We start from the raw sequence: 13921 nt of genomic DNA, 5'->3' as shown, positions 1-13921 counted from the left end.
TGGTCATTTTTTTTAACAACTACCATTGCTTTAAGCGTCCTCTTCAGGTCAGAAGCAGCATCAAAGCCTTCTGTATGCTCTAGCATACAAAACAAACATTAAAATAAAACAACAACGTATAAATATGTTTTGGGGAGTGCAAGAGAAACGGTTAAAAAACATATTTATAAATTTTTGGGTTTGAATGAGTTATGGTATTATTTCCAAATTCATGAATTCAATGCTTTTAAGATTTCCCAAGACCCGGCGGGAACCCTGTGTATGTGTATGTACCATCCCTATAACAGACAGTGTGGTGCTTGTACAATAAAATAATGTTGAAATCAGGGTTTGAAAAATAAGATGAAAGAAAATTTTATTTCATGTGTTCTTCAATAAACATGTGTGTAAACAATGATAAGCAAGTGATTGTAGACATATTCTAGCAAGATAAAAAGTAGTCAAGAAATGTAGAAAGCCTTACATCAATTTAGCTAGTTTCAAACATTCATGTTTCTATTGCTGGTTTACGGTAGTTGCTCCGCAAACAAAGTGTAAATCAAACGTGATTATCAATGTACAAAAAGTAAACAAAATCGTTGATACAACATTACATAGAAATAGCTAACATTATCCAATAGACAGTATATAAAGTCTTTACATACTTTGTCAGCTTATATTTGAGTTCATAGATATATTTCAGTGCACAACAGTCAATAGTGAAGCAGATTTACATGAGAATGATTACATCTTTAAACTCCTGCTAGAGAAACAAGTTAAAAAAAAAATAGTGTGGCTTTAGCACATCTACTGAATCTGTGACAATACTCATGCTGTGTTCTCAAAACATAAATAAACATAATAAAACAAAGTGTCTACTTCATTAAGTAGGACAACGAAAGCTGCCAATGTCTGTCGAAAAAGACAGGAATTCAAAAGACAATATGTGAAACTAAGGAGCTGAAATGTTGAGTCTGAGAGATCCAAAGAGCAAAATAAAGAATAAAAAATACAAGGTAGTTCACTTCTACATGCACTTATGTGCTTCGGACATGTCTCTAAAAAAAAAAAAAGAGTTGTCGCTCTCACCACATGTAGTAGCTGCGTGTGGTGTCCACCTGGCTCGGTTTGCTCTCAGAGGAGCCTTCTTTCTCTTTTTCACTGTCCGCCTCCCACAGGTTGATAAGAGGGGGGTACAGCTCATTCAAGGGAATGGATGAGGTTTTCTGCATGTACTTTTTCAGGGAATGATGATAGTTTTTCCTTTTCCAGCGCTTAGCGACATACACACCGAGGGACGCCAAGCTGATGATTGCAAACATTGTCCCCATAACTGCCGCCAGAGCCACGTTGGTCGCCTGGTCAGACACTTCCACAGGGAAGGCGGTTTGCTTTGTCGTTACATTCACGCATGACTTCTGTGTTTGCTGCTGGATGTTGGAGACGGTGAGGCAAACCTCATACTCGGTTGCTGGTAGTAAATGAGTCAGGTTGTACTCATGAACGTCCACAGGAACCTTGGCAGTGTACGTAATATGCGGGTTGTCTATTTTCATGGTGGCAGATGACCACTTCAGGTTCGAGGTCATTACGTTGGAGTTGACCTTCCAGGAGACCAGGATTGAGTGGGAATCCGTCTGTTTGACGTAAATGTTCATGAGCTGAGTGCTGTCGAGCAGAGTGCCGTTAACTCGTATGGCTGCAACTCTTGTATCGGCTCCTTGTGAATTCTGAGCCACACAGGTGTACCTGCCAGAATCTTCAACTTGAATGTGGGAAATTCTCAATGTGCCTTCACTGTTGAGGCTGTACTTATCAGATAGGCTGTCTATCATGACCTTGGTCCCCGTTGGTGTCACCCAATAGATTTCTGGCATGGGCAGGGACATGGCTCTGCAGTCCAAGTCTATACTAGCGCCAATGTCTATGTTGAGGTGACTGAGGAAAGTGTCATGGCTAATCATTGGCAAGCATTGGTTTGCTAGGTTCTTCTGCATAACATCCTGCACGAGCATACCCTTGACCTCCGTCGGCCTGGCACAAAACATGGATAAAGGTTCCATGAAACGAACGGTAGTCTTGTTAGCGCCCATCCAGTGGATAATGCAGTCACAACGAAAGGGGTTGCTGTGGATGCTGATTTCACGCAGGTTGGGAAGCGAGTCTATGGTGGTCTGGTAGAGGGCATTTAGCGCGTTGTTGTTCAGCATTAAACTCTCCAAGGCTGGGACATCACGGAAGGCGTGACTGTTGATGTAAGAGAACTTGTGATTGTTTGTTGCCTCCAGTTTCGTGAGCTCAGGAAGATTATCCAGAGCGTAGCGGTCTATAGAAACCAACTCATCCATGTTGTTTATACCCAGCTCATTTAGCCTCAACATGTTCTTGAAATCTCCCTCCTGAATCTTGTGCACTGGATTTTTGTTTAAATCCAAGAACTTGAGGTTAGGCAGTTTTTGAAAGGCTTTTTGAGGCACTCTCTCTAACTTATTATCATATAAAGAGAGACTTCCTAGCTTGTCAAGGCCCACAAAGGCATTTCCAGGAATATCTGTCAAATCCATACCCGCCAAGACCAAACTTATCAGGTTGCCCAGAGGCTTGAAGTTAAAATCTGTAATTCCACCAATAGGATTTTCCCCAATCATAAGGATCTCTAAATTGGGCGTAGATTCAAACCACTGGCTGCTGATGGTCTTCAACTTATTGGAATTAAGGTGAAGCCTTAGCAAATTATGGAGTCCAGAGAAAGCGTTGGCAGAAATAGCATTGATCTGATTGTGGTTAATGTAGAGCTCCTGCAGATTGCTGAGGTCCTGTAGACAGTAATCAGGCATTTCCGTGATCTGGTTCTCTTCTAAATGAAGCGTTGTGAGCTGTGACATATTTGTGAGGCCAACATCTTGAATGTTACTGAAATTATTCTGGGATAGATCCAGCTCTGTCAGGTTGAACAGCTGCTCCAGCTCTTCACTGGTCCTGGCAATATAGTTGCTTTGCAGCAAGAGAACCTGAGTATCACTCGAGAGGTTGGCAGGGATGCGTGTCAGGTGCAGGTCATTGCAGTCCACAGTGGTAGCGTATCTGTATGTGGACTGTGGGGTGAACCAGGGTCGGATCTCGCACACACATAGCTGGGGACAGTCATTACTTTGGACAAGGGATATACTTGTTGATACCATAATCAGGACAGCAAACATCTGGCTTGGACCAAAGCGCCCCAATCCCCATCTAGCCATGCTGCAAGAGGGGCAGATGACTTTTGAAGAGAGTACCTAACGGTCATCAACCAGACTTGCACTGAATATGTCTTTGAGTCAAGTGAACGCGCCAGGAGGTGAAGCCAATTGATGTCTTGAATAGCAGGATTATGCAGAATAATAATCTGAAAAGAAAGAAAAATAGATATGAATTGGGGTGATTTAAAAAAAAAAATTAATTAAAAATTAATTGAATAGTCAAGCATGTCATGTGTGGATATCAGGTAGCGAAAAGAAGAACAACTGCTACCCCAGTTTCCTTGTAAGTCAATAAATTATGTGCAGCATCAACAGTTTTGAGACTGCAAGTCAGCTCATTATGATGCAAGTGCAAAACACTGCTGTGAACTACTTGGAAATGGCTCAAAATCCTTTGAGAGCTTTCATCTATCCAGCAGGCCCATAAGGACTTGATCATTAACTTCTGAGCTGAACATCACCACCACACTGCACATCATTAAACACAGAAGACGTTAGCGTGAAAAGATGCAAAACTAAAATTTGAATGCAACAGCTTCAGTACAGAATTTAGGGCAATATGAAAAAAATATGTGTTGGATTATTTCATGCATAAGTATTAACTTCCATTGTAACTTTTTGTGATTTTGAATTTGAAGAGTTCAAAATAAGCGGCATTGCCACTGGCGCTTATGGTTCACAGAGGATGGGCTTTTAACAGGAGGAATACTAGAGAAGGAATATCATACGTCATTTAGACAGATGACATGTTTTTATACAATATGTGTTAAAAAATATAATTGAAAGTAATTCCATTGAATTCCCATCTGGATAAACATTAGGACTGGGTTTTTAAATACATTGAATAACAAATATCAAATAGATTTTCTTTTTCAAGGCTGATATTGATTCATAAAACCGTGAATCAATTATTTTAATATCTCTTTTCTCATAAATTAACAAGAAAATAGAATTTTAAGGCCAATTTTTTTTTGTATTTTACTGTTTTCTTGAAATTTACTGTTCACGTGAATTTAAAAGTATTTTCTTACATTTATGAAAGACCTGACTTATTGCACTTTAAGACCATTCAAAATCTTTTTAATTTATATTTACAATTATTGAATTATAATTATGAACATATTTTCATCTCATCCTTACTGATGTCAATGTTTGTGTAACACATGTTGGTTTCATTAATAAACTAAATCATTTTTAACCAGTTATTGCCTCCGCAAAATATTATTTCTAATTCAATGTTTTTATCATGTCCTTGATATTTAAGAAGAATTCCATAATTAATAATATTAATATACAAACCCAATTCCAAAAATGTTGGGACACTATACAAATTGTGAATAAAAACTGAATGCAATTATGTGGAAGTGCCAAATTTCAATATTTCGTTCAGAATGGAAAATAGATGACAGGTCAAAAGTTTAAACTGAGAAAATGTATCATTTTAAGGGAAAAATATATTGATTGTAAATTTCATGGTGCCAACAAATCTAAAAAATAGTTGGGACAGGTAACAATAAGAAGCTGGACAAGTCAATTGAACTTGAAAAACCAAAAAAAAAAAAACAGCTGGAAGACCATCTACCACTAATGAGGTCCATTGGCAACTTGATTGGAGTATAAAAAGAGTTTCTCAGAGTGGCAGTGTCTCTCACAAGCAAAGATGGGTAGAGAATCACCAATTCCTCCAATGTTGCGCATAAAGATAGCGGAGAAATATCAGAAAGGTGTTTACCAGCGGAAAAATTAAAAAAAGGTTGTGAAAAAAAGTGCATAACATCATCCAAAGATTCAGAGAATCTGGAACAATCTCTGTGTGTAAGGGTCAAGGCCGACAAATCATCCTGGATGCCCATGATCTTCGGGCCCTTAAACGGCACTGCACCGCAAACAGGAATGCTTACTGTAAGAGAAATCACAGACAGGGCTCAGCAATACTTCCAGAAAACATTGTGGGTGAACACAATCCACCGTGCCAGATGAAACTCGACTCAAAGAAGAAGCCATTTCTAAAGCAGACCAAGAAACCTCTTTTGTGGTCAGACCAATCACGATTCCAAGTTCTTTGTGGAAAACGGGGGCGCTATATTATACTGGAGGACAAGGACAAGGACAACCCAAGTTGTTATCAGCACTCAGTTTATAAGCCTGCATCTGTATAGGGTTGCACATGAGTCCGCATCTGGAAAGGCATCGTCAACACAGAAAGGTATATTCAGATTCCAGAACAACATATGCTCCCATTAGGTTACCAGCACATCTTTAACAAACTCACTGTGCTTGCATTAACAGCAGCAACACTTGAGAGATCTCATTACTCAGTGAGGTGTATTTACTAAAGAAGCAAACCTTCTCAGTGCAGTGTAGATACGCAGCAACACAGTCCCATGGTTAACGTAATCTTAAGAAGATAGTCCTTAAGAGGCTTTCCAGCAAGAGAGCTGACTAATTCTCCTGAATGGAACCTGCCTGGCAACAGCGGCAGGAAGGCCGGAGCAGTCACCTCACACACTCGGAAGTCCCTATGGGAGCAGGAGCAGCATTGGTGACGTGCTTAGTCTCCAAGCTAAAGGGCTGTACAGTATGTTGTGAGGCTACTGCGACTTTGCATTAGGTAAATGTAAAAGGTGCAAACTCAGAGGATAGAAACCGGACACATTTTACTGTAATTGAAAGCAGAGTTGTTTTGTTTGTTGTTTATTTATTTAGTTTTTTCCTTTCTTTTTTGTGTGTGGCATAATGCAATTAAAATCAGAGCTATTAGCTATTTTGGGATTGTTTTTGACATGTGATGTAATATTTCAAGTAAGTAAATGGCCAACATTAATATGTTACAATTTATTAGTCAAAGATGATACCGGTATATAGCAGTGGCATGCATATGCCAACATAAAAGAGGCTTATTTTTGGTTTGATTCATAAAAATCAGGATAGGAAGTGTGCATACACAATGCATTTAAGAATAGCGGGAACAAAGTAAAGCAAATGTGTAAACAATTGTGTCAAGTGCAGCTTAGTCACATTTCATGTGGATTTATAGTAACTTTTTATGTGTTCAAATATAAACCAATTTACCAGAAAGGTTGCCAATTTACACATTGAATTTATCTACTCACATATTGAAATGGATAATTAAATCCAAAACATACATTGTGGTCATCCTTAGCAATGTGCTAATGGCTACAAATTGGAATGCATTGACTTTATTGTTCCTAAACTACATTTCAGCAGTTTTTTTCTCAATGCTACAGGAACAGCAATACATGTTATCAATGCAGGTGTATAAGCAAGAGTTAACCTTGGCAGCGTCAGCAAGTAATCATATGCTATATTTACATAATTCAAATCATGACAGCTCCAGTTTTGGGTTAATTAGTAATATGTTACAATAATTTCATTTGGGTAAGACATAATCCTAAATTTAATGATGTGAGTTACTTATAGCAGTTATTGTCTCTCAAAATCCGCCAATTCTTCCACTCTTTTCACGATCCGTATTTTCTTCTGAGAAGATGAGTCTTCTTTTGTTTGGATGAAGATCCGACAGTCTTTTGTCCATGTGTTCTCGATAAATCCATTCTTTCTTAATTGTCGCGCCCTTCTGGCAATCAGCATTTCGTTTAGTGAGATTTTCATTGACGTAGACATGTTTATCTTTAAACTTGTAGCAATTTCCCAAAAGAGCAATTTTTTTCTTCCTGTCAACAAACCTGATCAGAACTGCCGGTGGTCGTGTCCCCCCAGTTGGAAGCGAAAAGCACATCTGGATGTGCGCTGGATCCACAATTAATCCCAAATCTCAGAGTTTAATTCGCTGAAACTTGGTCAGAATCAACTGCACTTGCGCTGGCCGCAGTTCTCGCCCGAGGGCTGCGGCGCGGTTTAATCTGGATACCTGTAACTATCACATCCAAATCATCCACTTTTTGTTCCAAGGTGACAATACGTCGATCTTTTTCTTGTGTCTCTTTCTTCAACTGCTGAATTTCCTGCAGAAGTGGCTCAATGCTCTTTTTCATTTCAAGTATTTTGGTGACCATTTCTTTGAGTTTTGCAAGAGAAGATTTTATCTCCTCTCTTTTTCTGCCAGGCATATTGCAGCAATGTAGTTAAAAATCCCAATGTCAACAAAATAGTTAGAAGTCACAAGCGTGTGCAGGAGCAAGTACAGATGTGTCCTTCCTCGACAAATGCGTCCTTGAACCTTGAACAGGTTAATCATATATTCTCCATATTTGATAAACGATTGCAGCATATTTTGTCATTTGTCTCCCCTTTATACAGCAGAACATTAAAAAGTTCTTCAAACCCACTCAGTAGCATATTAGACAAACAAAAAACATGTTTCAGATAGAACTATAGTTTAACAACAACAACAAAAGCTCAATTGCAAGTACTTGAAATATCCAATTAGGTCATTTCGCAAAAACAAATCATGACGAGTCCATTGTGATCTAACTCCCAAAGCCACAGGAAACATTTAAACACAGAGCAGGTGACAGAATACTCAAACGTAAACAACATCACACAAAGACACAAAGGCAGGAAACTGAAAACACAGAGGTTTAAATTAAACAATAGATGCTTTTAACCTAACTCGGGTAAAGCATTGACGCTTTAGACACAATGTCAACTGCAGTATACAATTCGCACTGAAAAATAAATAGAAGTCGTGTTCAATCTTAAAGTGTGTCACTGTATATCTGTACAAAATCATTTTTATATAAGAGAACCTTTTGGCCAAGCCTACATTCATTACATAGAACAAAGTTTCCCATCTTTCACGTGACTGCAATTAAATCCCGCTGCTTGAAGACAACAAGACCACTAACCATCAACAACACTCATGCTATTGATTATATGCTGCTTAATTGCCTTGCTCACTATAAAGCGTACAGTCTCAGTAGACTAATGTGGGGAAGTACAGCATGCGTGATGTTTTTGAGTTACATACTGTACTTACGCATGCATGTGTGCTAGTTAATAAAAACAAAACAAATCTCAGAAAAATAGTGCTTATTTTATGTTTCTTCCAGATTGTCTTATGTAACTAGTTTGTCTGAGATATTGAAGACAATTTAATGTTTGATGATGGAGCAATGTTTGGCAGCTCTCTTTTGCTCTTGTTCATTTATTTATGAACCTATAAGTGAATAACATACCAGTCAAAGAGTGTCAAGATCAAGATTTCCTGGCACTAAAAATGAACAGTTAATATTTAATATGAAAATACATTCAAACTTTGAGTGTCCAAGATACCATTTGCAAAGTTTCAGTCAAGGTTTGTAATTATAAATTTAAACAATAATAATAAAAAATATACAGATGATTATTATTATTATTATTTCAATTCCAAAAGTGGAACTTATATAATGTACATTATATCAGTTTACTACACACAGAGTAAAATACAGATTTTTTTAATTGTTATTTTGATGATTATAGTTTATATTTATTGAGAGCCCACAATGTATAATTTTAAGATATTACATTCGAAACAATCAAAATGGTTTTGAATATTGAAATTAGGTATGAATGGCTGCATTGAAAAGTTTCCTTGTGTTCAATAAATTGATATCGTATATGAGTTTTACTTTTTAAATTTACATCCATTCATCTTCTGATTATGTACAACTGATTATGTACAATAGAGTCACAAGTGTTTTGGAGATATCACAGCTGACTAAAACAATTCATTTATTCATCTCTGTTCATGTTACTTAGTCTGAGTGTTATTTTAAATGTGTTTATTTTTTTATTTTTTTTACTTTGGTTAATTTGGATTATTAGTGTTTCCAAAACTTCTTGTTTTCCTTTTACATTTTTGTTAATATATATATATTTTTTGTGTGAGCGCACCTGCCTTGCCTAACTGTGTACTGGACTTTGACTGATTTTGCAAGGCCCACAGAATATTGTGTTCTATTGCTATGAAAACTCTCTTCTTTCATCAGGAAAAAAAACAAGTATACTTGTATTGGTTTCCGTTTTGCAGCAATTAGTATTACAGTAGAATATAGCTAAGTTTTATTCACAAGCCTGTTGAAAACACTGGGAAAAGAGCTTGTTGCAACATGGCCCTGGTTGATCTATTATACTCTTCTGCCACCTGCTGGCTGTTGTTTGTGATAACTACCATTGCTTTAAGCGGCCTATTCATGTCAGAAGCTGCATCAAGGTCTTCTGTATGCTCTAGCATAAAAAACAACAACGCATAAATACGTTTTTGGGAGTGCAGGACAAATTATTTTAAAAACGTATTTATAGGTTTTTGGGTTGGGTTATAGGTTAATAGCATGCAATTTTGAAGGAAAATATTGGGTAGGGATAAGCGAATGCCTTATGTAAAGATATCCGTACTAGCGACAAAACCAGTATCAGCAGCTCTATTGTGGCCATTTTACAGTTAGGAACTATATTTGAAATCAGAAGAATAGAAAATTGCCATAGATTTCATGCAATTTTAGGGAAAATTCTATAGTGAGATGTATAGGTCTTTCTTTAAAATTATCTGTCTTTTTTGTGTGTGTGTGTGAGGGTTGTTGGCGGTTATTTATAAAAAGCACTCATCCTTAATATTGGGATATATTGTTATCAAGGTACTGTATGCACTTGCCTACATCAGGATATAACATTTTGTCCATATATTGCACAGCACTAACACACATTATATATATATATATATATATATATATATATATATATATATATATATATATATTTCACTATTGTATTATAAAACACAAGACATTACAATGAATGAAGATAAAAATACTAAAATTGAGGTGGTGTGGCTCAGTGGTAGAGTGCTTGTCTCCCAATCCAGAAGATGTGGGTTCAATCCCATGCCATTGTGACCACGTCGAAGTATCCTTGAGCAAGTTACTGAACCCCCAGCTGCTCTCGATGTTGCATTATGAGTAGTTGAATGTAAAGCGCTACATAAATAAAGTACCATTTACTTTGACTCACACCACCCAGACACTTGTTAACCGATGACCAAACATCAGCACAGGTGACACCTTTTGAGCCAGATGGGACTGACACACACGCACACACACACACACACACCCCCGCACGCACGCACACACACACACGTGTAGTGCGGATAGAAACCATCCTGTATTTACTATCTAACCATTCGAATGACTGCATTAATGCCAAAAGAGATGATCTGAACTGGACTTTAACTACATCTGTTGTTTCTGAGACCTCAAGCACACAGAGGACAAAGAGGCTAATACCTTAACCCTTCTTATATGAATAATGGTTAGAGGCTTTAGCTCAATAACCCAGCTTCCCCCACCATACTGTTATCTCTCTCTGCCAAACACCCTTGAGACCTAAATGCTGCTTGGGGCAGTATAGGGAGAATTGGGAGTTGGAGCCCCCATGAGCCCTGCTGCCTCCTAACATCCTAATAGATGCAGACACCTGCTTGCAAAGCGCATATGATTAACTCATTCACTGCCATTGACGGTTATAGACGTGAAATATTCATTTGAACTATTTCTATTAGTTAAATTTTTTTTCTCCACTTTTGTTAACAAAAGTATGAAAACCTATATTTTTTTATTGTAAATTTAGAACAGATATAAAATTTGTGATTAATCATGAGTTAACTCGTGAAGTCATGCAATTAATTACGATAACAAAATGTAATCGCCTGACGCTCCTAATTTTTAATAATCTTTTCTTAATTTTTTTATTGTAATTAATCGCATGACTTCAATAGTTAACTCACAATTAATCATGCATATGATATCTGTTCTAAATGTATAATAAAAAACATTTCTAGGTTTTCATACTCTTGTAAGCAAAAGTGGGAAAAATGGTAAACTAATAGAAATAGTTCAAATGAATTGTTGACGTCAATAGCCGTCAATGGCAGTGAATGAGTTAATGAGTGCATGTTTAAGGAAATAAATTGCACGATTAAACAATTGGACTTGATTTAAAATTATATTTTCAATGAAAAAAAAGTGAGGCCAGGTAAACTGTTTGCATGATAATAAAGTGGAAATGGTTATGGGATAACTCGCAACATGCTTGTTCAAGAGTCAAAAATGAAGCCATCATCACTGTCTCCTCACATGTCCCATCGAAACTAACCATCCCTCGAAGCAAATGGCAGTGAAGCCATCAGCATCACTCCATCACAATAGTGCAACAGCTGCAGCAAGAAGCACCACAATCCACAATGGACCCCCTACCAACACAACCCCCACTACCCAGAGCAACATCTAGAAAGGCGAGACAGACCAACTTCTTGAGCTTAGAATGCAGCAGACATCTGCTCATATGCACTTTTGTCATTAATATGCAAATCACATTTGGAGAATGTTGCGCACGCGTGCGGTTCCTGCGGGCACATCAAGTGCCGCAAAGACATCAAAGTTTGTTTTTGACGCATTGCCGAGTTGACATATTTGGTTAAATCCACCAAAACGGCTAACTGTACACTTGCCACTTTTAAAAATAGTCTGACTTTGCAATTAAGTGATAGGCTCACTGGTAGATGATGTGACTGGTAAATTGGTGGCCATGCCCTTGAGTGCGCCTGTGTCCAAAATAAAAGCTCAGCTCATCGTCGCTGCAGGAAGGAAAGCAATTTACGGCTTATTTTGCAATTAATAACTCAGCACCACGACAACAAATGCATTTTCACTTGACAGCAAAATATATTTTTTTGCCAAAAAAAAGAAACAATTACGGCAAATCGTGTTTTCCTATTGGGCTCACCTTGTTGTCATTCCAATTCAATGACATTTAACGCACCAGTCCTTCCTCCAAAAACGGGCAACGCGTCGCCACGGAACAACCAAAAATAACGTCTGTGACTGCCTCGTTAAAGCAAAAGCATAATAAAACGTATATGCTGTTATCTCGCTGCTCCTCTGTTGTGCTCACAGCATGGACGTCTTTGCGTGCGTGTGTCCCACCCGATCAGTCCCAGGGCTGCATGGCGGTCTGCTGAGAGATGGCCAACCTGCTGCTAGTCTCCACAGAAGAATTGTCGACCCGCGAGTACTCCTCTCCGCCAACAGATGGAGAGGGGGGGGGGGGGGGGGGGGGGAGGGGGGGGGGGGGGGGAGAAAAACAAATGATCAAAACACCTGGCGCTGGCCACACCAGTCAGCTGATTCCCCGGCAGCCGATTGGCGGAGCGCGTGTGTCTGTCAAGCGCGGCCAAGCCAAGCAGCGCGCCATCTGCTCAAGCTTGCTGGAAGGAGAACAAAGGCGGCAGAGGGCGGCTGGGCCAGGGCGGGGTTGGCTGCATGGGTGGGGGTTGGACAGACAGGCGGCCACTGCTCCTATTGTGGTATTTCTCTTGTAAACATATCCGTGGGGGTCAAAGCTCAAAACCTACGATCTAAAAAGGTTTTGTTTTGGGTTTTTTAAGAATAAAAGATTATATACCAGGGGTGTCAGGCGATTCATTTTAAAAATCATAATTAATCACATGACTTCAATAGTTAACTCACGATTAATTGCAAATTTCATATCTGTTCTAAATGTACCATAAAATGTATATTATAAAATATTTTTTCAAAGTTTTCCTATACTCTTGTTAACATAAAAGTGGGGGAAAAAATAATAGAAATATGGCTGCATATTTTAATCATTGATACAGTAATTTCATAATAGTTCATAAAATTAAGTTAAAATTAAAAACATGTACTGTACTGCACTGTAAAAAAAACAAAAAAAAACGAGTGTGATATTGATTTGTGTTGAGGTCTGCTACTGGATGGCATAATAGTATAATTTGTAAGACGTAAGACTTGTGAAACTGCACATTTTAAAAATTGTGAAATGTAACTTGACCCCAGTCTCCACAAATATATGCATTATTATTAAATGTATTGCTGCTAAATTTCAATGTGGACGTGTCTGCTGTGTTGCGACTGGAATTTCCCCAGCACAGGCTTTCCAAGTAGGGGGCGGGTCATTAATCACTCGTTAAAAAAAATTGTGGCATTAAGGAAGCTTTAAATTAACTCAAAAATAATTAACACACTCATTTTGACACCCCTATTATATATAAAATATATAATACACCGTTTATGGACTGTCTACACTGTGAGACTATAGTATGTAACAACAATACTGAATATTGACCTATCCTCTTACCTCACCATCCATCCATGCATTTTCTATAACATTTTTCCTTATTAGTGTCACAGGTGAGCTGACAAAGCCTGTACACACAGAACATACAGTAAGTAGTTCTATAATAAGGGCTGGACTGGCCATCTGGTATACATGGTAGATGCCCGGTGGGCTTGCATTTTTTGGAGCAGATGTGGTGCAATTTACTATCATTTTCCACAATTTCACCCCAAAAGACCAGCCCACAAATTACAAGTAGCAGCCCGTTAACCCATTTACAACAGTGGTGCCCAATTTAAATACACTATTGACTGTTCCTGAAGGCAACACTTTATGGAGAATACGATAGATAGATAGATAGATAGATAGATAGATAGATAGATAGATAGATAGATAGATAGATAGATAGATAGATAGATAGATAGATAGATAGATAGATAGATAGATAGCTGGATAGATAGATAGATAGATAGATAGATAGATAGATAGATAGATAGCTGGATAGATAGATAGATAGATAGATAGATAGATAGATAGATAGATAGATAGATAGATAGATAGATAGATAGATAGATAGATAGATAGATAGATAG

General features: G+C 37.9%; 1 protein-coding gene across 1 annotated transcript; it reads right to left on the bottom strand.

The window, feature by feature from the left end:
• Nucleotides 1–338: 338 nt before the first annotated feature.
• Nucleotides 339–12250, bottom strand: lrrn1 (leucine rich repeat neuronal 1). The gene is made up of 2 exons (XM_086088147.1): nucleotides 11958–12250; nucleotides 339–3364 (listed from the first exon to the last, which is right to left on the bottom strand). The coding sequence occupies exon 2, from the start codon at nucleotides 3216–3218 to the stop codon at nucleotides 1065–1067; it is 2154 nt and encodes a 717-aa protein (XP_085944273.1). The 5' UTR covers nucleotides 3219–3364; nucleotides 11958–12250; the 3' UTR covers nucleotides 339–1064.
• Nucleotides 12251–13921: the final 1671 nt, after the last annotated feature.

The sequence above is a fragment of the Leptonotus elevatus genome, chromosome 10 (genome assembly GCF_054856555.1).
Source record: "Leptonotus elevatus isolate MCC_2025b chromosome 10, RoL_Lele_1.0, whole genome shotgun sequence".
NCBI classification, from domain to species: Eukaryota; Metazoa; Chordata; class Actinopteri; order Syngnathiformes; family Syngnathidae; genus Leptonotus; species Leptonotus elevatus.
This window is presented reverse-complemented; position numbering and strand designations above follow the sequence as displayed.